General features: G+C 42.7%; 1 protein-coding gene and 1 long non-coding RNA gene across 3 annotated transcripts in view; one reads left to right on the forward strand and one right to left on the reverse strand.

The window, feature by feature from the left end:
• The first annotated feature begins 2,050 nt into the window (after nt 1-2,050).
• The window catches only part of RIN3 (Ras and Rab interactor 3), an 80,408-nt gene continuing 61,199 nt past the window's right edge, over nt 2,051-21,259 (forward strand). The window contains exon 1 of one of the 2 annotated variants that reach the window (XM_021531960.3): nt 2,051-2,874. In XM_021531960.3, coding sequence (XP_021387635.3) covers nt 2,828-2,874 — 47 coding nt within the window. In that variant the 5' untranslated portion in view covers nt 2,051-2,827. The remainder of the gene's footprint in view (nt 2,875-21,259) is intronic. The other variant, XM_085582272.1, reaches the window with a different exon arrangement.
• Nucleotides 13,415-19,366, reverse strand: LOC146767390 (uncharacterized). The gene is made up of 2 exons (XR_014956077.1): nt 15,965-19,366; nt 13,415-15,874 (listed from the first exon to the last, which is right to left on the reverse strand). It is a non-coding gene; the product is annotated as an uncharacterized LOC146767390 (long non-coding RNA).

Here is a 21,259-nt window from a genome sequence, read left to right on the forward strand (position 1 = left end):
GACCCATCGTGATCTGTTATGTAATAGGCTCTATAAAAGGCACGTAATCTAAGGATTAGTGACACAACAGGCACAGCAGTTCCTCAGGGCTCCTGTCACAGGCCGTGGTATTGATGCAGCCTCTCCCTCCTGCATGGAAAGCAGAACTGTGCTGTAATCTGGGCATATTCTGAAAGCCTTTTACTCTAGCTCAAGTGCTCATTGTACTTAATGGCTTCCCCCATAAGCCATTTTTAAACCTTTCCAACCCAGCTGCATGAAACTACAAAAAAAGGGCTGCAGGATGCTGTGGCTTAAGATGGAAAGAGTGAATCAGTCCTAGAAGAGAAATGAATTCCTCCCATTTGGCTTGGCTTTATAACAGAGGAATGTAAATTTGAAGTAACTGGATATTATTTTGTCATTTAGCTTTTTTGTAATTGTTTCTTTCCAAAGCCTGATTCTAGAACACATTGTCAATACTAACCCTGTCAAATCTCTGGCTCAAAACCACACCTAGTAAAGCTTGAATAAAATGTGTCTTCTTTATAATATTTTAAATATTTTACAGAAATACTGAGTGTTTTGCAGTTAATATGGGACTTTTAAGATTTAATTTGGTCAATATCTTTAACAAAACAAATTTCAAAACTTCAAATTTCTGAAACTGCATTTTTTACATTAGAAATAGCATGAAAGATTTCACTCAAATCACATTAAACTGAGATAGCACAAAAATACTGGAATTTTGTATTTGGCAATTTTTGCCATTTTTTCCTGGACCTTTTTAGTTGTTCTAGTAATATTTTTTCTTCTTCCCTAAAAATATGATTGGAATTTTCTAACTGTTGTGTTCTGCATTTGTAAAATCTTAAGTCTTTTCCAAGGATGGCTGCCTATTTGTGTGAACAGTTTTTGTGTGAGCAGGTCCATGCAGACAGCACAACTTTGCATTTTTTTGTCTCAGAAAACCTTTTTTTTCCAGCAGAGCAAGGGCAAATGCTGAGTGGGCTTGGTCCCTGCTAAATTGTGAGGAATGGGAGTGGAAACTGGGGTAGAGTTGAACTTGTGTGATGCATGTAGGAGATTGTTCTCATGCCAATACCTGATGTGCATTTCAAAGGTGTCCAGCTGGTGAATAAATCAAGAAGATTTTTTTTTTTCTTAGACCTCTGAGCCCAGAATCCACAGAACGATTCAGAGTTGAGATCTGACAAGTCTGGAGTAAGGGATGAGTGAATCTCAGCCAACCAGTTTGTCTAAGAGGACTAAATTTTAATGAATGAGTTTGTTGTTGCCTGAAAATTACTCCAGGAGTTGGGGCAAGGAGATTCTTAATACAGTAGAAAAGAGCATTAGAAGATACAGTAATTGAAAATTAGATAAGGCAAAAAAATCAGGTATTAATTTAAATAATGTCAGCAATTAAGCACTAACATGCCTTACTTAGAATGGTGGTGAATTTTCCATCATGCAATCTTTCAGGAAGGCTCTTTCTAAGATAATAGAGTTTCTAAGATAAATCCTTATAAAAGCTAGAAGATAAATTTCCTAATGTGAACTGAAGTTACAGTATTTATTAAAAAAAAAAGTGGGAAAATTTTGTCTTATGTTACATCGAAGGTGTGACTTGGTGATGGTGGAAGTCTCTCTGACTCTCTAGCTCAGTGCCAGCAGAACCGGCTCTGTGTTCTACACTGAGGTCTAGTTTCCCTCTTGCCAATACACTGCAGCTCCCAGGCATTTGCATTTCTTCTGTGAACTGTATGGCACTGTCTATTTTCAGAAGGCTGAGAAATTCCTTCTAAAGATAAAGGGGGCAAAAAATTACTTTTCGTCTACCATGCATTCCATGCAACTGCTTTTCTCCACCTCTCCTTTCTACTTTTGCCTTATTTTTTCCATTATGTATTCTCCTAACATCAAGTGTTTCTGGAGCCACGGGGCTGCCAAACAGGAGTGCCACCAGCCCTGCCTGCCAGCACATCTGGCAGCCCCCAGCCTCCACAGCTGGAGCGTGTTGGGTCGTGTTTCCCGCACGGCGAACCCTCGATGGCTCCAGTCAGGGCAGGTCAAACGTGCGCCGAGCCCGGCGGGAGCTTCCCGGCGTGCAGAGCTGCTCATCTGCCAGCAGCCACACAGCCTTATCCTTAGCTTTTGCTTTAACTGGGAATGCTTTGGAGAAGCTGTCCTCTGCCAGCGTTAGACATTTCGTTTTCTCAGGTCCTGTGTAAATATAAAGGTTTCCAAGCTCCATCTGGTTCCAGTTACTCAAGCAGTAGAAATACACATGCTTCAGGAATTTGCAGACGGAGACTTACTGCTTTGCTGCCTTACAAAATCCTTTACAAAGTTCACTGTGCTCTGTTGCCTCCTGATATACCTGTAGTCTGTAAAATTATTTCCCCTGAAACTTACTTAGGTTAGAGAAACAAATTAGTTGAAAGTCTCAAGCCCTTCTTTCTAATAAGGTTAACCTGCCTGCACTACTAAATATGGCTTTATAACACACACACTCTCACACACACTCACACCCTTGACCACCGAAGACTGCCTCTTCCTGAAATCCCCCGTTCATATAAATACAGGAAGTAGAAATAAGAGAGGCTAAAATCGGATCTTCTTGGTAGTTTGCTTTCATTTCAGTGCTTGTTTAGTCCTCTGCCCTCCGACACTACTGAGCCCGAAGCTGGTTTTAAACATCTTCCCCCTCATGCCCTTGAAATACCATCTTCACTGCGAAACCTGAGGATGTGGAAGTTCTGCTCAGCGATGGGAAGGAATTGCTTTTCTGACCGAGGAACTCTCAAGCCACTGTGATACAGAAAGTGACCTAAAGTTTGCTGTAATGATGAAAACATCAGCAGGAGAGAGGGGAGCCAGGGATGACTCAGGGTAAGTCCTGAATCTTTAGTGACTGTTCATTTTTAATAACTGTTGCTTTCCTTTTCCTACTTAACAAAGAGTTCTCGGCTGCATTTGTGAGCTGACTGCTGAGTTACACAGTCACAATGGTGTGGCATGACTGTGTTGTAATTTACAGTATTTCCTTTAACTGACATGTTCAGCTAAAAGCAAACTGCAACAGCTTTATTTAGCTTGAGCCTCAGCTATTTAAGCAAGAAGGATGAATCCAAATCTATAGTTTGGAACAAGGACAGAAAAAGGGACTTTTTTGATTTTGGAAATGTGACAAAGGTGTACTGGGAGGCTTGCTTTGTTTCTGCTCAAATGCAGAAGTGGATAAGGGCTCATCCTTATGAGCTGATGGTCACTGCAGCGCCTGCACACTGGGGTGTACACAAACCCTGTCCCCATGCTCCCAGGAGACTTCAGGTGTACTTTTTGTCAGGAAAAGACTGCAGGCTTCCCTTGCTTCTGGCTGAAACACTGCACCCTGCAGGACCAAATCCCAGGAAAACAGTGGGAGAGAAAATGGGGTTTTGACACAAAGGACAGTCACCAAGCTACTGGGATTCCAGGATAAGGCTGGAATCCTCCCAAGGCTTGGTTGTATCACAAAGCCCATGCTGAAGCTGGGCATTTCTGTTTCCTGTTTTAAACAAGCAAGGGAAAATTACATAGCTTCTGAAACTGTCAGTCACACACTCCCCCCTTCCCGCTTGGAAAACCATAATAATACCAGATACTGAGACTTTTCCTTATCTGTCTAACACAGACTATTTTTTGTGAATAAAGGTTTCAGATATTTCTGTGATGCATTCAGTAGAAGCAGCTCTGTGGATGGGTGGATAGATATGGGATAGTTGCACTTCCAGTTGCTGAGGGTGCTGCCCTACTTGGGGTAAAATTTTCCCCTACAAACAGTGGAAAATTGCTGCTGAGAGGCTACTGTGTGATGGTTTTACTGTAGCACTGTTCCCAAATAACACACATGGAGTGAGGGGATGGAGGCAGAACCCTGCATTGCAGTTGTCACTGCTTTCGCCTTGTTCAATTGTTTGCATTAAGTGAAACAATGCCACTCCTGTTTCAAGGTATAATTCCTCAGTTCCATGTAATGTTAAACACTGAGGGACAAAGATCACACAGCTCTCAGGAAAAAATTTAATTATCCAATCCCTGTGGACTGGTAAGAGGAACTTATTATTTGCACTTTGCAGATACTCCCTGCATTTGTGACAGTTAAGATGTTAAGTATGATAGAGTGGAAGATACATTCCTTTATCTCTTTCTGAGATGTCTGAAAGGAGTCACATGCTTGCAAAGGTTTGTTTTCTGTCTAGAGTTGCAGGAGAAAGTAAATAAGCTGTACACCCTAGGTCAGGACTGTAAATCAAGTGGTTGGAGGAATATTGAAGCATCAATGGGTATGCTGCATGCATTCTTCATAGGTTTTTGAGTATCTGAACAATTTAACAGAATTGTCTTTTATTTTATTAACTGATTGTCTTTATTTCCAATCTATCTTCCACTTATAAAGAGGAACTTGGGTATTTTAAAATCTATTTTAACTCTGTTTACATGCTATAATATTGCTGAAGATCCTCAAAATTACATTTTAGCATGCATACGTTGTGGTTTCCAACACATTACAGAATTAGAAACATTTCTAAGTTGTGTTTAGCTGATTTCCTGTTATGGTTACACTGAATTAGGCACAAATTATACAAAGTATTTGGAGTTCATGGCTTTCAAAAGAAATGATGACCTAAGGCAAGGTGTTGATGGAGAACCTAGATCTGATTTTAAAATTCTTTGCACCAAAATTGCATGAGAAATTCCTGAGATTGCCCCTCTGTTCACCATGGTTTTAACATTAGTTAAAAGGGAAAGCTTACTCACATGCACAGAAATGTTGGCAGTGCAAACTATCATGGAAGTACCCCAGCAACTTGGATTCCTAGTAGAGACTAGGGTTTATTCTCCATGTAGTGAAGCCATAAACAAGTTCTGCTGATTTATATCTGTCAAATGTCAGAAGGACACTGGGGAGAAATCTGCCTCCAGAATTAGTAGCCACTCAGAGGGAAATGAGGGAGAAGTGCAGCTAGGGGCTGGATAGAAATCAATCGAATCAAATTCTTCCAAAATGCTATGAGAGAGAAGCAGGGAAATTTAACCATTAATTCTCACCTAGAGTCAAGCTAACTCCTTGGAACATTAATAAGTGGTGAGATCACAAAACATCTGGAGAAATGTGAGCTGCTTGCCTGTGGTGACCATAGTTTCATGTATAGATACATGCCTTCACTCCAACATCTGGCAAATGTATGGGGGATATGATGAGCAGAGCAGGCAGGAGCTGAGACAGAGATGGTATATGCAAATACTGAATCCAATTTTGGGAAAATGGCTGTTTCGGGTAGCTGGTTTGGGTTACAGTGTTTCTCATTTCTGGGACACCAGATTACCTAATGAGGTAATGATTGTGCATCTTATGGTGACAAGTATTTTTTGGCACAAAACCCACATCACAGTTGACAGATTTCATGTGATGAATGTAGACATAAAGAGGTCAAGCACTGGAAGAATCTGTAAATTGAACCACTTTCATTGATTCACAGATTTTAGCTTCAGAAGGGAATGTTTTGATTGTCTAGTCTGATCTCCTGTGTAGAGCAGGCCATAGAATTTATGAAGCATGCTATGAAAATCATGACTTCTGCTGGAATGGGCGTTTTCACAGAATCACAGAGTATTCTGTGATCCCACAAGGATCATTGAGTCCAACTCTTGAGTGAATAGCCCTTACAGGGACCAAACCCATGACCTTGGTGGTATTAGTTGGCCACAAGACCCTTGTTATCAAGAGGTCTTCTACCCAGACTATACATATGTCTCTGCAGTGCAATAAATAAATCTTATGCCAAATTTTACCAGGTTCAGGTTTGAACTGAGAAAAAAAATATTTAAAACTCAAGAGCCATCCTTTGTAAAGGACTAATTTGTTTGCCTCAGGAATTCTTGTAAAGCACTCCTCATAGAAAAGAAGTACTTCCACCAGAACCTGAGAGATGTGGTGTTTAAATGTGGAAGGGACAGTTCAGGCAACTGGAAACAAATCAGTGTTTTTAAATCCCTTCTGTTTGTCAAGCTCTCATAAGGGATACACTTTCCAGTTCAGGGGGATGGTGCTTCTCAGGAGGGAAATATCTGTGCTGAAGATGCATTGCACCAAGACTGGGATATCATTGTAAAGATACAATAAAGGAAGAGCTCTTCAAAGCTACCTGAATTTGGCAAGGAGGAGACAAAAATCTCCTGAAATTCATTTCACTGAAAAGAATGTTTACAACCACACTGACTTGTTACATGGTTTTTTCAGCACTTCTAGTACGTGAGTCCTTGCCAAGCTTAGTGGATGCTTGGAACACGTTGTGCAGTGGTTCTGGTGGTAGCAGAGAGGGTAGCAGAGACCACACTGGGAATATTGCCCCTGTGCAGGAACCTCTCAGCACTGCAGTCTGATACCAGTGCTCACAGGAATGGAGGCACAAATGTAAGCAATATTCTCATCATCTACTTTCTACTGCAGGTTGGGCTAAATATAGTTTTTCACTTCCTGTCCTAAATGGCTACGTGCTGGTTTGTATTGTTGGCTTTACAACCTAGAGGCAACACAGGCTGAAAAATGTGCACGTAAGTTGCACACCTCTCCCCTGCTCTGTGTGCACAGGTATTCATGTAAAGCAGTGGGTCCTGGAGACCAGCTGGGAGGGTTGCTTGACACAAATTTGGGCTGGCTCCATAACTTATCAAACCATGTGTACATAGTCCAGGTACTTTAGAGAGTATCTATTTTATAGCATATTTCCAAATGAGAGTAGGACCATATTTCCACTCATTCATTGGTAAATATAAATTGTTTCTCTGAGACCAGCAATATAGGATTGTGAGACTCATAAAAATCTTCAAAAATACCTGAATAATAGACATTAAAGAAAACACCTAAACCAAATCCATTAGGAAGAAAAAAGATGGAGAATTTTAAATGCTTTTCTGGGTCAATTGATAAAGAGCACAGAAACTAAAGTGCCATAGTGAAACTTAGAAAAAATATTGTCCATCACAGACCTTCAACCTTTATAATTTTGAAGGGAGAAAGTTTTTTGCATTTGGGAATATAAATAAATAGCATTTTGGAAGGCAATTAGAATGAACAGGCAGCTGTTTGGAATGACTGGTCAAATTCTAGTGCAGATGGATCTGTGGGCAGACTGATGATATAGTCATCAAAAGCCCTTGGTGCCCCAGAAGCTTATCACACTTTTCCAAATATATCAAGAGGCATTCCCCATACATTCTGTATATTTGTGATTGTTTCAGTTGCCCTTTGTGAGGAATTACAAATTAATAAAAATTAATTTAGGTATTTAATATGGCATTATGATGCCTTGTGAAGGCTGACCTAGACAGAGACTAGACGGAGCATAAGAATCAAGTAGGTATTTATTAGGAGGCCTCAGTAGATCCACCTTGGGCAGCACAAGAGCCCAGCCAGGACTACACCCCAGGTGAACCCAAAATGGTCATAAAATGGACAACCAGTCACAGGGTCTCACACTTTTATAAGTTCTGGTCCATTTGCATGTTGGAGTTAATTGTCCAATTACAGCTTTATGTTATGAAGTCCCATCCTTCTTGTTTTTCTCTCTTCAGTCCACGATGTTTATGCTCTTGGGCCTGACATCTGGATTGGCTATCCTTGGGTCCCCAGCTAGAGAAGGAATTGTTTTGTCTACCTACTCTGTGAAGAGAGCTTACTATCCCCTTATATGAAGCCCAGACCCACACACTAAAGCAGCACAGAATCTGAAAAATATAAAAGCTAAAACCTGAGGCTTCAATTATAATCTTTATAATTATATTTAGGATTAGAAGGAAGCAGTGAAAAGCATGTTTAGCACATGGTCTTCTGTAGAAGACCAAAGAGAGGTATGATGTCTCTTGCTATAGTGTCATCAGTTCTGGGTGCTCCTAAAGTCACAGGGGATGGAATGTGCTGGGAGGGACCTGCTCTTGGCAGTCCCAGTGTTCAAAGCAGTAGCTGAATCACAGATAATTTTGCTGATCTGGAACCTTTAATTCCTTCTGAGGAATAAAAGCAGAAATAGTTACAAAGCTGAGGTGTTTGATCATTATTAAAGAAAAATTAATTTTAAAGTATTCATACTACCAAAGAAGTCTTTCAGATTTCTCTAGACCAAAACTGAGACAATAAGAATGGAAGGAGGCTGCAGAAGAGAGTTCAAGAACCAGTGGAAGCAGTTAATGCAAAATCATGCTGCAAGGGCAATGAAGTTGTAATTCTTGGATCTCAAAGCAGGCATTGGTCTGCAGTGGTCTGCAATTCAGTTTATGTCCTACATTTATTCCTAATCTAAATTTTGAGATTAGTTTTTTTTCTGTGGCACTGTGTAGATGTTTCATGATCAGCCAGAAGCAGAATCTCTAAAGTAAATCCTCATCTGGAGCCAGGTAGGAGCTAGACAAAATCATTCATGCCTGTGTGCCTGTATGAGAAAATGTATTTTTAAAATGTAGGCACAGATACATGAGAGATTTAGTGAAGGTGCTTTCTTCCCTAGGATTTGCTGAATGAGAGGAGGCAGTGCCCACACAGCCCTGGTAAGCATGGCCTGGGTTCCTGACTGTGTTCTCTGAGCTGTAGAACTTGTTCAAAGCTAGGTCAGATTACCAGAAGAACTGGCCATGGGTCACAGAGGACATTGTATGGCATTTGTGGGGTGAAATCACTGGGGGCCACCCATGGACGTGAGGAGCAAAGTGCCTGCAGGGCCTATATGTGACTGAGTCCTGTCCTGGTTACAACCACTTGAACAAGGGTGCACAGCTGCTCCAGGAGAGCCAGCCAGCATTCAGTGTGATGAGCTGGGACGTGTCTATACTGCAAAGTGGGAGATGCAAGGGTGCTGGGCACACCCTGGCTCTGACACTGACCTAGCTGCACAAAGGTGAGAAGACAGCTGAACAGGCAGGCAGGTACCCATGGAGAGCTATCCACCAAAAAGTTGCACAGGGTCAAAATCTGTCAAATGATTTCTATGCTTCCCAGCCAGAGAGGGCTGCCTGTGGTACACGAGGGAGAGGAAAGCTGTCCTTGTGCAGCGGTTGCACCCATCTGCTGTGGAGGGCAGGGCTGTTGCACAGGGTTGCTGTGTCTGTGCTGTGTTTTCTCCCTCCACCACTCTGTTTGGCAGCCCTGATCTGCTCATACAATGCAGGAACACAAGTGCCATTCCCTTCCCCCCATCTTGGAAAGGGGAATTCCTAAACCACACAGATGCACACGGCTTAGTTGGAGCCATGCTCTGGTGTCAGTCTGGAGTAACTCTGCAGAGCTGGAGCTGGCTGAGCTCAGAATCCATCCCAGGCTGTCAGGTGGTTGTATCTTGGAAAGGTAATGCAAGCTTTCAGCTGGTGTCCTTTAATTGTCCAGTTTGTGGGGGAGGGAGGGGAAAATGTGTCTGTGAAAATACCTGGTAACACAGCCTTGTGAAGCAGCTGTGGTCGAGGGAGCAGTGCTGTTCAACCTGTGCAAATGAAATAGAGCTACAAGCATCACCCAGTATGGTAAATATTGTAGCCACAAGCCTTTCCTCTGTCCATTATGTATCTGTCTAAACTGTCTAAAGTAATTCTACCTACCTCCAGAAATGAGATGCCTCTACCCTGCTGAAGGGGACCATGAAGGCAGGGTTTCACTCAAGATAATCAGTTGCAAGAATTTTGAAGTGCTTAGCTCCTCTTTGCCTGCACCCAAAGTGGTATAAATCTTTTTGCAAGTGAAGATGATTACTTGAGCAGTAAAGGATTAGCAGATGTGAGCATTGCATAGCTGGTTGTGCTAGTCACATTTTCCTAAATAGATATTCTCTTAGATACACGCAAGCCAGGGAGTCCTATGGAATGCAGCTCTTTTCAAATAGATGAATACATGCATGCCTGTGTGTGTGTGCATTTCCCAGACTTTCTATTACCTTTTTGCTAAACAGAGAATGTAGCTGTGTCTGCGTAAAGGATTTCTGCTTTCTGAATTACTGGTACTTTTAAAAGGGACAAAGTGTTTTCAGTAACTGTAATCATATTGTGTGATTAATATAAAGTCCTTGTCTTTATGAAAGGATCTCTGGGTGTTTCATGGATATTAAGCCTCCCAACAACCAGCTAAAGACAGATGCTGTTACTATAGGAAGGGAAACTGAGGCACAAATTTATGGAGCTGATTTGATTCTAGTCACATATGTCATAGCCCAGTCCCCTGGATCTTTGTTAAGCAGTGAAACTCTGGTCTTCCTCAGATCATCCTTTAAGTTTGGGTTGATGCTAGGAGCAGAATCCATTTTTCAAAAACCTTTTCTCTTTGGTGAATGAGTTCCCTGCTGGCTTATGGAGCTATACCAGCTTCCTCAGTGATTACACACCTCTACAGCTGAAGCAGAAGTGGTATGTTGGGAGGATGTGGAAGTGGTACTCTTCCTGCAGCATTCTCCATTGCCCTGGATGAGGAGGAGCACAAAACCCCACCCTGAGAGCTGTTCTCTGAGGCTGGCCTGGAATCCTGGCTCTGAGAATGATCCTGCAAGAGGTGTGGCTGCTGGGATTTGCTCTAGGTGACCCAGGGTCTGTGTATCAGCACTGCTCCTGGTAGGGTTGGAAGACCTGTTTTACTGCTTGAAATTATCTCCTGACCATGTTAATTAATATGTTCTCTTTGCTTTTGCAAGGCTAATGAATTGTTGGGGAATTTCAAGTGCTTTGTTGAAAGCAACTGAATACAGACAATCTTCTGGATGCTGAAATTGCCAAATACAGGGAATCTGCACAGCTCACATACATCCCTCCCATGGCCCTCCAGAGAAAGCCAGTCTTTTGAAGTCTCTCTCTTGTAAAAGCAGCTGTTGGGCAGAACAGAAAGCAGCTGCAGCCCCTTGTGAACTGGATTAAATTTTCTGCTTCTTGGAAAAATTCACCAAGGAAACAGAAAAAGACCAACAAATAGCAGAGTCTGGAGACGGACAGCACTGCTGGCTACCTGCACCACTGTTCTCCAAATTGCTAGCAGACTTCTAGGCAAAAAAAAGTTGTCACACATACTTGGCTAAATGACAGACTGGGACCCAGCCCAACCTTTCATCTTGCCTGCCAATAATCTTTCTCTTCTCTCTTTCCTTTTATGCCCCCCTTAAGTTCTCTTCAAGGACTTTGTCACTACTGATACCCTGCACAAAACAAGAAACCAAGAAAAGCTCAAAGCTTCTTCTGCTGAATCAACAGGCAGGAAAGAGCCTGGCTTTGGCCAACTTTCCTATTTGTCTGTAAGACAAAAATGTAATACAAAACATTTTTGTGTAATTGTGTCCTGAACTTCCATTCTAATCCTTTCTTACGATTAGAAAGTAGTTAATTTTAGGCTGGATCTCACTGATAACCTTTCCAGCCAAAAGGGAAAACAACTGTTACCCTCCCAGCAGGGTTCTCAGTGCTGGAAAACCAGTAGAGATTGCAGGAGGGGCACTGTGAGCAGCAGCCTGAGACAGGGATAGATGATGGGCTTAGTCCCTTAGCCTGGCATTCTGCTGTCTCCCTTTTCTGTCAGAGCTAGCTCTCTAGATCTAGTCTGGATTGCCCCTGCCTGACTTTAGGTGTTTAGTTGTGTCCATTTAGCAACCCATGCATCCATGGTGATCTCTGGTCTTACTGGAGAAGCAGCAGTTCCAGGGAGTAATTCAGGGTGACTGGTGCCAGTGGGCTGAATCCAAGTCTTAAATTTGTTCATGCCTCACCAAGCTGAGCAGGGAGCCAGGCCAGAGAGCTGTGTCCAGCACTAATCCTCTTTCTTTCCCCCTCTGGCCCCCTGAGTCAGAGTGCCCCAGTGTCAGACAAGCAATAGCAGCCTGGAGGTAAGGGTGGCTGCAGCACAGATGTTTTGGGCAGGACATGACCAAGACAGCCATGTTGTGGATTGTCTTCAACTACCTTGTGGTCTTTGAGCACAAAGCTTGTGGCTCATGACTTACCTACATTTTAGCCCAGGCTACGCAGTGACCATAAACACAATTAAATGAACAAGCTTAAGGTCCCAGCAGTGGTTTGGTGGGGTCTGGGGGAGCTGAAAGTTTAATCTTGCTGCTTGGCAGGATCTGTAGTCACATGCTGAGCTGCCAGTCACTGCAGGGACATTTTAGCATTTTCTGACACTGCTCCTCTAACCAGCCCTTTGGTCCCAGGCTGTCCCACCAGCACAGGAGGACGAGGGCCATGCCTACCCACAAGACAGGTTGCACAACTTAGCAAACTAGAACACCTCTCCCACTCTGAGTTGTTTCCAGGTGTTCTGGAGGTGTTTACCACTAGAAGGGGGTGAGAGATCATGTCATTTCACCACCTTTCTGTATCCCTGAAATACCCGAACGAGTCCTTTTCTTCTTCCTCTCCTTCCCTCAGGAAGGCAGATCTCTAACCTTGCCACAGTGTAAATGCAGGCAGGGCTCCCATCAGGTAATAAAGTAAGAAATAAACCCATTTCTTTAATGCCTAATCAAAATTAGAGGCATATGAAATTGCTGGAGTAAGGCTTAAGGAGGACAGACAAAGGATAGGTTCACAGATTTAGATATTTGTTTTTTTTTCACTAAGAGCACTGCATATTTAAATCCATTCACACTGAAACTGGAAGGAAATCTTACCCAAAACATGAATATTTGTGTGTGAGCAACCCACTTTGTGTGGTGCCTTATGAGAGGGGAGATCTCAGAAGTCCTGTGCTCTGCTCCTTCAGATGCTGCAGAATGAAATACCAGTGGATTTATTTCCCTTGGCAAAAAAATCATTTCTAGTTGCAAATTATGACTGAGATAAGCATTTGCAGATATTTCTTAGTGGAGAGGAAAACTGCTCAGTGCTATGCAAGTTTGTGTGGTTAGCCTCATGTCTTGTGTGCCTCATAGCTACACTCAATCCCCCCACAGGGTGAGCAAGGCCATAGCTTTTTATCATTAGTCTGACGTTGCTCTAAATATTTTGCCCAGGTTTTTTGCTTTAAGACATTATGCAGATTTCAAATAATTTTTAATATATAGGGTTTGAAACAGAATGGCTTTATGAAAGCTAAACTGCAGTCTATTCTTAATGAAGTTTGAATTAGAAATTTGTCCCTCCCCTTTATTTTCCGTTTCCTTTTCCCCCCTTTGTTAGGTGATTACAATATAGAAAAGCATTCCCTGGGTTTCCATTGCCATCTTCCTTCCTGTCCAGATGAGCTGGAAAGGGGCAAAACCTCTGCCCATCACCTTGACCCCGCAGTAAAAGCAGGGGTGCTCTGTTCTTCCAGCATTCAGGTGTTTTTGGAACGCAGAGAATGATCCTTTCTCTCCAGATCGTGGCTCAGCTGGGCCCTATTGTAAATGCAGGTGAACCCAATGGGAAGAAATGACAATGTCTGACTCAATTCAGAAGGCTGAATTATTTCTTTATTATAACTATGCTAAAATACATTAATATACTACATAAAAGGAGGATACTCAAACTACATACTACTTTCTCTGACTCTACCTCTCCCACAGCTTGTGACCCTATCGTGAGAGTCCAGCCACAGGTGGGTTGGATTGGCCATCAGGCTCAAACAATCCTCACCAAAATCTAATAAAGAAGTCACTCCAGGTAAACAATTCTCCGAACACATTCCACATGGGAAAAACAAGGAGCAGAAATACAAATTGTTTTCTCTTTCATTTCTCTCTGTGCACCTCTATGAAAAATCCTGAGAGGGAGAGAAATGTGCTTGCCACAGGGCCCTCTTGAGCACTGATGTGGGGGGTGAGGGAGGTCTGGGGTTTCCTTATGCTCTTAAAGCCTAGGAAGCTGTTTTTCTCCTTCACAACATTTGCTTTTGGTTTCTGCACTGCACAAGCCTTTCCAGAGAAGTTGGATTATCCAGCAAACATGTTTGCAGTTTTTTGTTGAGGAAAATGTCTGTTCTCTAGCCACTCTGACCCTGCCTTGGCTGGTGTTTCAGCAGTTCTCTTCTCTTTGCACTGAAAGGGCTGTGCTGAAATATAAATGATCCTTCCTTGCCTGCACACAAAGAAAGATCTTCAGTTTTGCTGATATGCTGACATTCCTAAGAGAATAATTTGGGTTTGAAATAGGCAAAGGACAAATGCCCTGAATATCTCTGATTGTAAATATGGGGGAGAACAACTGACCATTAACTGATTGTTGTTAGGAAAGGAGTACAGCTAATAAAACCTGCAAAGTGGTTTTGACTTGACAAAGTATGTTTTGGCTGAGTAAAAAGAAAAATACAGTTGATGTTTGTGAGACAAATTGTTGACTGCAAAATATGTATGTGAAATAAATACAAAATAAATTTGCAAAAATAAATATGCAAAGTTACATAATGGCAGCAGTACAGTTTGTGAATACTATCCAAGACATATTATACAAATAGGATATAATAGCCCCAGCCCAGTGTGGGGCCACAGGCAGCATATTCCATTGGTGTTAATAAATGCAGGAAATGGCTAGACTGAAAGGGGAAACAAAGCAGGGGAATCTTTGAAAGAAGGGTTCTTCCTTCAGGAAATGTTTGGATGTCTGTTTTTTATGTTGTTTCTGTCCATGCCATGGCTGTGAGTGTGTGAGAAGGCTTGTTTGTTAGCAGAGCTGACCTGGGAGCTATCAGTAATGAGAATTAGCTTGTACTTTGTTTGGGGTTTTATGCATATTTATGTGGTTCTTTATAGTATGCATGACTTTGTGTATTTAAACATAGGGGCATTAGACCTAATGAACCTAGGAAACACAGAGAAGCTGGGAACTTAATAAGCATTTAGTTACAGCATCCCACCCCTTGAGAGAACTCTTTGCTGAAAGATTGTTGACAAGGTCAAACAAGAGGGTCTGACAGGGATATTGCTGCTGCTTCTCTATAAGCACTTACAATTAAGCTTGATTAATTTAGGAAGAAGAAGCATTGGAGGGTTCATGGGAAGCACTGCAGGCACCCCTTAGTTCTTTGTTCCTGAGTTACTTGGCCCTGCTGCTCCTGCCCTAAGAGAACCACCTGGGCCTGAGCACCAGGTCTGTGCTCTGTGAGGGACAGTGGTGACATGTCCTTCACAACACCAGCAGCTCTCACCCAGCCAGGCTTCTGCAGAGCTGACCTGGCTCCCCACCTTCCAGTGGGGGCAAGGCTCTACAGAGCTCAAAGGCAGATAAGCTGCAGTCACCTCCTTTGCCTGCATTATGAAGTAATGAGGAAAACACATGTGTTAGCTTTAAACCTGGTGATGGCAGCAGCCAGGGCACCAGGGCTTAGCAGAGCTCAGTCACTGTGTTTGTGCAGAGCCTGCTCCTGAGGCTCAGCTCCTTCAAGCTAGCCCAGCTGTCCTTGCTGTGCTCTGCAGTGCATGGCCACACAGCTCCTCCAGTGTGCTGCTGACCCCTCAGACCTTCAAACCAAGCCATGTACTATAGAAGACACCAGTCTGGTGTCACATGTGAAGAGAAAACTCTGTGGCCATTGTTACTTAATAAATTGACACATGATTTAGAGCTCTTCTACCTGCACAAGTGACCATGACACCTTTTTGCCCCATGAAGTGTAGTAGAACTTGTTCATTTTTGTAACTTCTTCTGTTGGTTTTCACTGGTGAGTGGTTTAAGGGTAGATGAGCTGTCCCACACCTGATTCCTCTGTGCCTTTAATGGAGCTCCCTAACAGGGCAATGACTTGCTCTGCTTTGGCAAACTTAGATGAACATGAGCAAACAGGGCCCAGATGCTTGCAAACCTGCTAGTCCTCACAGAAGTGGGCACTTGGGAATCCCTGGCAGGTACAGAAAAGCTCACTGGAACTGAGACTTCAATTGCAGAGTGCAAAATTCACTGCTGAAATTGACAGCACCTGTAACAGAAAGCAGAGGAGGTGGGAGACAGAGAGTTTTGCTGAGCTGTGAGGTGTCAGGATATTTAGGAGACCCTTGGTTTTTCTTACCTTTTGGCAGCTGGAACAGCTGCTGCATTGGCTATTAAACTTGGTCCATCCCAGGCTGAACCAAAACTCCTGGACGTGCAGAGCATCAACTGTAGACCAAAGACCAGAGGGTGGAAGGGTGGACAATTCAGCAGAGAAGGAACAAGGGGACCAGTGAGCAGGAGGAAATGCTCTGCCAACCACAGGCTTTCCACAGACCACAGGCTGAGAAGCACAACTTCCTGAGCTATAAACCTGTCACCAGGGTGGACCAGTAACACAAGCATTCTGCAAAGTAGGGAGGACACTGGACAGGCAAGCCTGCCTCATGGGACATGCCAAGCTTCTCACATCATTTCCATGATCCAATTTTTCTGTAAATCCAAGAAGCTTGCAATTCAGGAAGATCCCATGGCTTGCTTTACATCCTACTTCTTTTCCCCCTTTTTCTGCCTGTCAGACAACAAGAAATTCGTTTATTTCTTATTAGAGGGTGACAATTACCTGAAGATCTCAAGAACATCTCTTTCTACTTTTGGGTTTTTCATTGTTGGTCATTTTATTCCAGTTTGTTGGTTTGACTTAAGTAAGATCCTTTGGCTCTGTTACAAAAAAGCACTTATTAAAACCTGAATTTTCTGCAATTCACGGTTCACATTTGGTGCACAAAATTAGCTTTCGTGCTATGGGTTTTTTAATATATCACTTTGCTGCCCTCCCATCTTCCTAATACTCTTTTTATGATGAAACGAGAGAATTTCAAAGATGTTGGAGCTCTTTCTGCAGGTAGGTTGGGTTCAGGGTCTCACTTCCAACACCAGTTGGAAGAAAGAAGAACGCAGCAAAGTGACCAAAGGCAAATCCAGAGGGTAAATGAATTCTTCCCCTCCATCTCAGATTAATTCTATCTGAACTGATGAAGTGATCAACGATGGACTGGCTTATGAGAGTAAGTAGATGGTATAAAAAATTGGCCATTTCTAGGATGGAAGCAAAATGAAGCTTGATGTCCTCTAGCTGTGGCACTGCATAATTTCTCTCAGCTAACTGAAAGTAACAGCACATGAATTCACATGTGTCTGAACAAAGATTTTTAGTAAGTCTGTGCAGTATGGACACCAAGATCCCTCCATTCAATGTGTCCCTCAACACCTGTCTAATCAGAAGTGATACTAAACCAAAGAAAGCCTAGGCAGCTCTGTTTTGTGCAATGGGTAAAACCTTGTACTTTAGTTTCTGTTCATGAAACTCCTATTCCTGGAAGGAAAGAAGGTGACCATGAAAAATAAAAGGATACAGAGATCTGCCTCTATTGCCAGTGGCACAGAGCCCTGCAGCTGAGTGCAGCTGGGTTGGTTGTGACACAGGATGTAAACCAGCCCTGTGAGTCTTCTCCCAGTCTCACCCATCTCAGCACTGTCATCTCCCCCATCTCCATGAAGCTCCACGCTCCCAACTGTCTCTTTTAAACACAGGAAATAACAGCACTTCCTATCAGTTCCATCAGGACTGCTCTGTTGGCTTCAGCAGCTTCTATGTTTTCCTCCTGTTTCAGGTGCTCCTTATAACCATTGGGCTTGAAGGGTTTCCACATGTCAGATTAAGTCACAAGCTGGTTTATCCCAAATGATATCCCTTCAGGTACCAGGTAGCTTTGGTGTAAAAAGTTGCACCTGGCACATGGAGTTTGTGACTGGGTGTCTGTATTTCTCCCTCAGTATCAAGCCAGCTTGCACATATTTTAAGATCTGTGGTTCCTGCTTAAATATAAATTAAATAGAAATAGAAATATGTCTCTCTCTCCTTGAGGACAGCACAGCAAACCCTTGCTCTTGCACTTTCTTGATGTCTTCTCATTTTCAGAGGGAGAAGCAAAAGCAATAAAACATAATAAAAAAAGACTAGCTCCTAAATCTTAAATTGGGTCTGTTTAAACAATACTAAGGCACTCCGTCATTACTTTACCAGTGCACTACAGAGCATTTGATTTACAATTTAAGATTTAATTTTAAAAACACATTATGTCTCTTCTCAGAACAAATGTGCAGGAGTGAAGACTTAAGTGAAGTGTCTTAAGTGAAGACTTGGCAATCCCTGCTGCTGTTTCACACAATTGCTGTATGTCCCAGCTGCCTCAGGGAAATTCAGAGTGACCAGCCACATATAGTCCAGCCAGGAAGCCCTTACTATCAGCAGGTTTGTTGTGACAATATTTTTGAAACGCCTTGCTCAGGCTTTTACCTGCACAAAATTCAGTGGATTATATCTCCTTGCCAGTCTGCTGATTTCTGGGAATATTCAATTGGCAAGTGTGGCTCCTGGATTTTAAAGCAGTGAGTCATGGTGGTCATTACTGCAGTGTACAGTCACTGTGCTATAATTCAAACCACCATTGTCATTATTATTGCCTCCAACAAGCAACCTGATACCTTCTGCAAGCCCGGGGCAGGTGTGTGAATGTAATCACTGTGTAATTAATTAGCCTGTGCTGCCAATCAGTATGCAGCACACAGCTCCCTGCTTCCCAACTGAATCTAATTTAGCCTAGAACCACTGTAAGATTTAAAAGAACTTTGCATTAAGAACTCAATAAAAGGAAAGCAGTCAGCTCTAGTGACAGCTTTTCAGCTTCATGTCACACCTAGCAAAATGAGCCCCTGCCTCTATCAGCCAAAGGGTTTTGCAGGACTGTGGGACAAGAACAGAGTTTTATGTATTTTTGAAAATGGAGGCTTTAGAAATCATCTGATGCATGAATTCTGAGTGAGCAAACCAGAAAGGCCAGCTGCTCACCATGGTGGCCCTGGAAATTCCTTCAACTAGCAGCACAGCAAGAGCCCAGGAGCTGCCTGGGCTCCCTCCTCTCTGTGCAGCCACAGAGCTACCCCAGAGCCAGATTAAATTGCTGGATTAAGCATTCCCACAGCCCCATCCAAATCTTTGTGACAGCTGTGCCCAGGACAGAAGTCAAGCGTCGGTGCCATAACTGCGTCAGCTGCTGTGTCATGGGTCAGAGCATGACAGCTGAGGAAGGTCTGGGAGGTCATTCACTCCCTTTCCTTAGCCAGTACAGATTTGATTCAATAAAGTATGTGCTACTGCTCCAAAGCCAGCATTTTAAGAGATTTCAGCAATGCAATCACCTTCCTCTTCTTTTGGGAATTTATCCATCATCTCTTATAACTCACTCACAGGAAACGTCTCACCAAATATTTCCCTGATTCCATATGATCCCCTTAATGACTCTTCCTGACTCTCCTTTTGCCACAGTCTCCCCTTTCACTCATCCCTGCTTTCCTCCTTTGCTACAGGTACAAGAGTCTGCTTAGCTCCTTTCAAGCTGGTCTGGCTTTTGGGAGAATACCTCATCCCTGAGGGCTTACAAAATATTGGACTGGCTGTTCTGCCAAAAAAAAAAAAAAAAAAAAAAAAAAAAAAAAAAAAGCCTTATCCACTGCTCTAAATTTGCTGACCTGAAAGACTCCACCCACTCAAATAATGAGATTTTCCATTAGGGCAAGCACTTTCAGGCTCTTACTTCTTAATCTTGTAAGCCTGAGTTTGGAATTATTTTCAATTTTCTATCCATTCTCCAAAAATTTAGACCTTGCATGCAGGCACATGTATTGGAAGGTCAGTTCTGTTATTTTTCCTCACCAGTCTGTTCTTGTTGCCAAACTGCAGCAGGTGCTGTGAGCAGGGCTCTCACAGGTTGTGCCCGTGGGAGGGAGCAGAGGGCTGGATGCCTGCACCTCCTGTGGGGAGCCCTGTGCCAGGGTCGCTGTGTGCCTGATGCTCAGCACGTCCAAGCTGGTTTGGTACTTTCCTGACTTTGTTAATAACCCTCATTTCCCTCCAGGCAACGGGATTCCTGAGCATCAGAGCTTTGCTGACCCCACCTTACATAATTAATGGTAACAAAGTTCCTCAGGACAGGAACTAAGGCCATAAATGCACCTTTTGGTGACACAGCAGGACATTATCAGCATTGACCTCCTTTTGACTGAGGTTTCACGCATCATTCAGATGTGATCAGGTTCATGTCTTTGTGACTAATTAGGGGAGTAATTTTTGCTGTTATGGAACATTTCATTATATGTCAACTTTCTTTCCCTTCATTACTTCTTTCCCACTACAGAGTATGAATATTGCCATCCAACACATATTTTCCTTTCAGATAATTAAAAGGCTTTTTTGGTTGTTTCTTCTGCAAAAAAACCCGAAGAGATGACTGAGGGTAACTTCCAAAAGCTGTATTCCATTGTTTTTCTCAATATGTTCAGATGATATTGATTAAAATCACATGCTGTTACACCTAAAAGAAATTCCCTCACCTATGTGACAAGCTGGGCTTTTATCACAAGTAGGGAGAGCGTTTCATTTATTTCAATTTGCTTTTTTTTAAAGGACAGTTCTCTCATTCCTACTGTCTTGAATATGATCTTTAAAAAGGATTGATTAAAATCAAGATTCTGTGAAATAATACCCTTAATCTACAACCTGAATTACAGAGGCACCTGTATTTTCTGAGAAAGCTGTCTGTGAAGGGCTCAAAAAGAAAAAAAAAAACCAGCTAAAAATAAAATCTCTGTGTTGCTTTTGGGATTTGAAAGGCTATTTTTACACAAACTGACTTTTGGGACAGACTTGCTGTGTTAGGTTAGGCCTTTGAAATTACTCTCTTTTAGAATTTTAAGACTGACCTTATTTGAAATGTAGTACCTTAAGATCTGTATCTTTAAAAATAAAAGGAAAAGGAAAAATATTTGAAGTAAGACCAAATAAAAAATGAGAGTCCTATTTTCAGTTCTGACCTCTAAGCAGGAAATTAGAGCAGCAAAACACTTTTTGTGTATGTTCCCCTACCTTTTCTTAAAATATAAAATCAATTAATCAAATGAATGACAAGCCTGTATCCCCATGAGTCCATGGTCTTATCCAGCAGAGCTCTTGTGACCAGACTTTTCAGCACAAGTATTTCCACTGCCTGCAGAGCTAAGCACATGTATAAATTGACTTCATCAAATCAGCACCATAGCTTGAAGCCAGTATTTAACGCCAGTCTGCCATTAGACTGCAGGCACTCCTCTGCTGCATCACTCCTTTTGAAAGCACGAAACATCTCCAGGGGACAGGCATGCTCAACCCTCTGTGGCCCTGGCCACCACTGTGCATCCCTTACTGTGTCTGTGGGCACCTGGACTTCGGCAGCATCGATGGGCGAGCCAAAACCAGCAGAGCTCAGCACAGACCCTGCCAGCCTGCTGTCAGAACAACGTGCCTGTGCTTTGATGCCCCTCAAGGAGCATTCCTGAT

The sequence above is a fragment of the Lonchura striata genome, chromosome 5 (assembly GCF_050655825.1).
Source record: "Lonchura striata isolate lonStrDom1 chromosome 5, ASM5065582v1, whole genome shotgun sequence".
In the NCBI taxonomy this organism is placed as follows: Eukaryota; Metazoa; Chordata; class Aves; order Passeriformes; family Estrildidae; genus Lonchura; species Lonchura striata.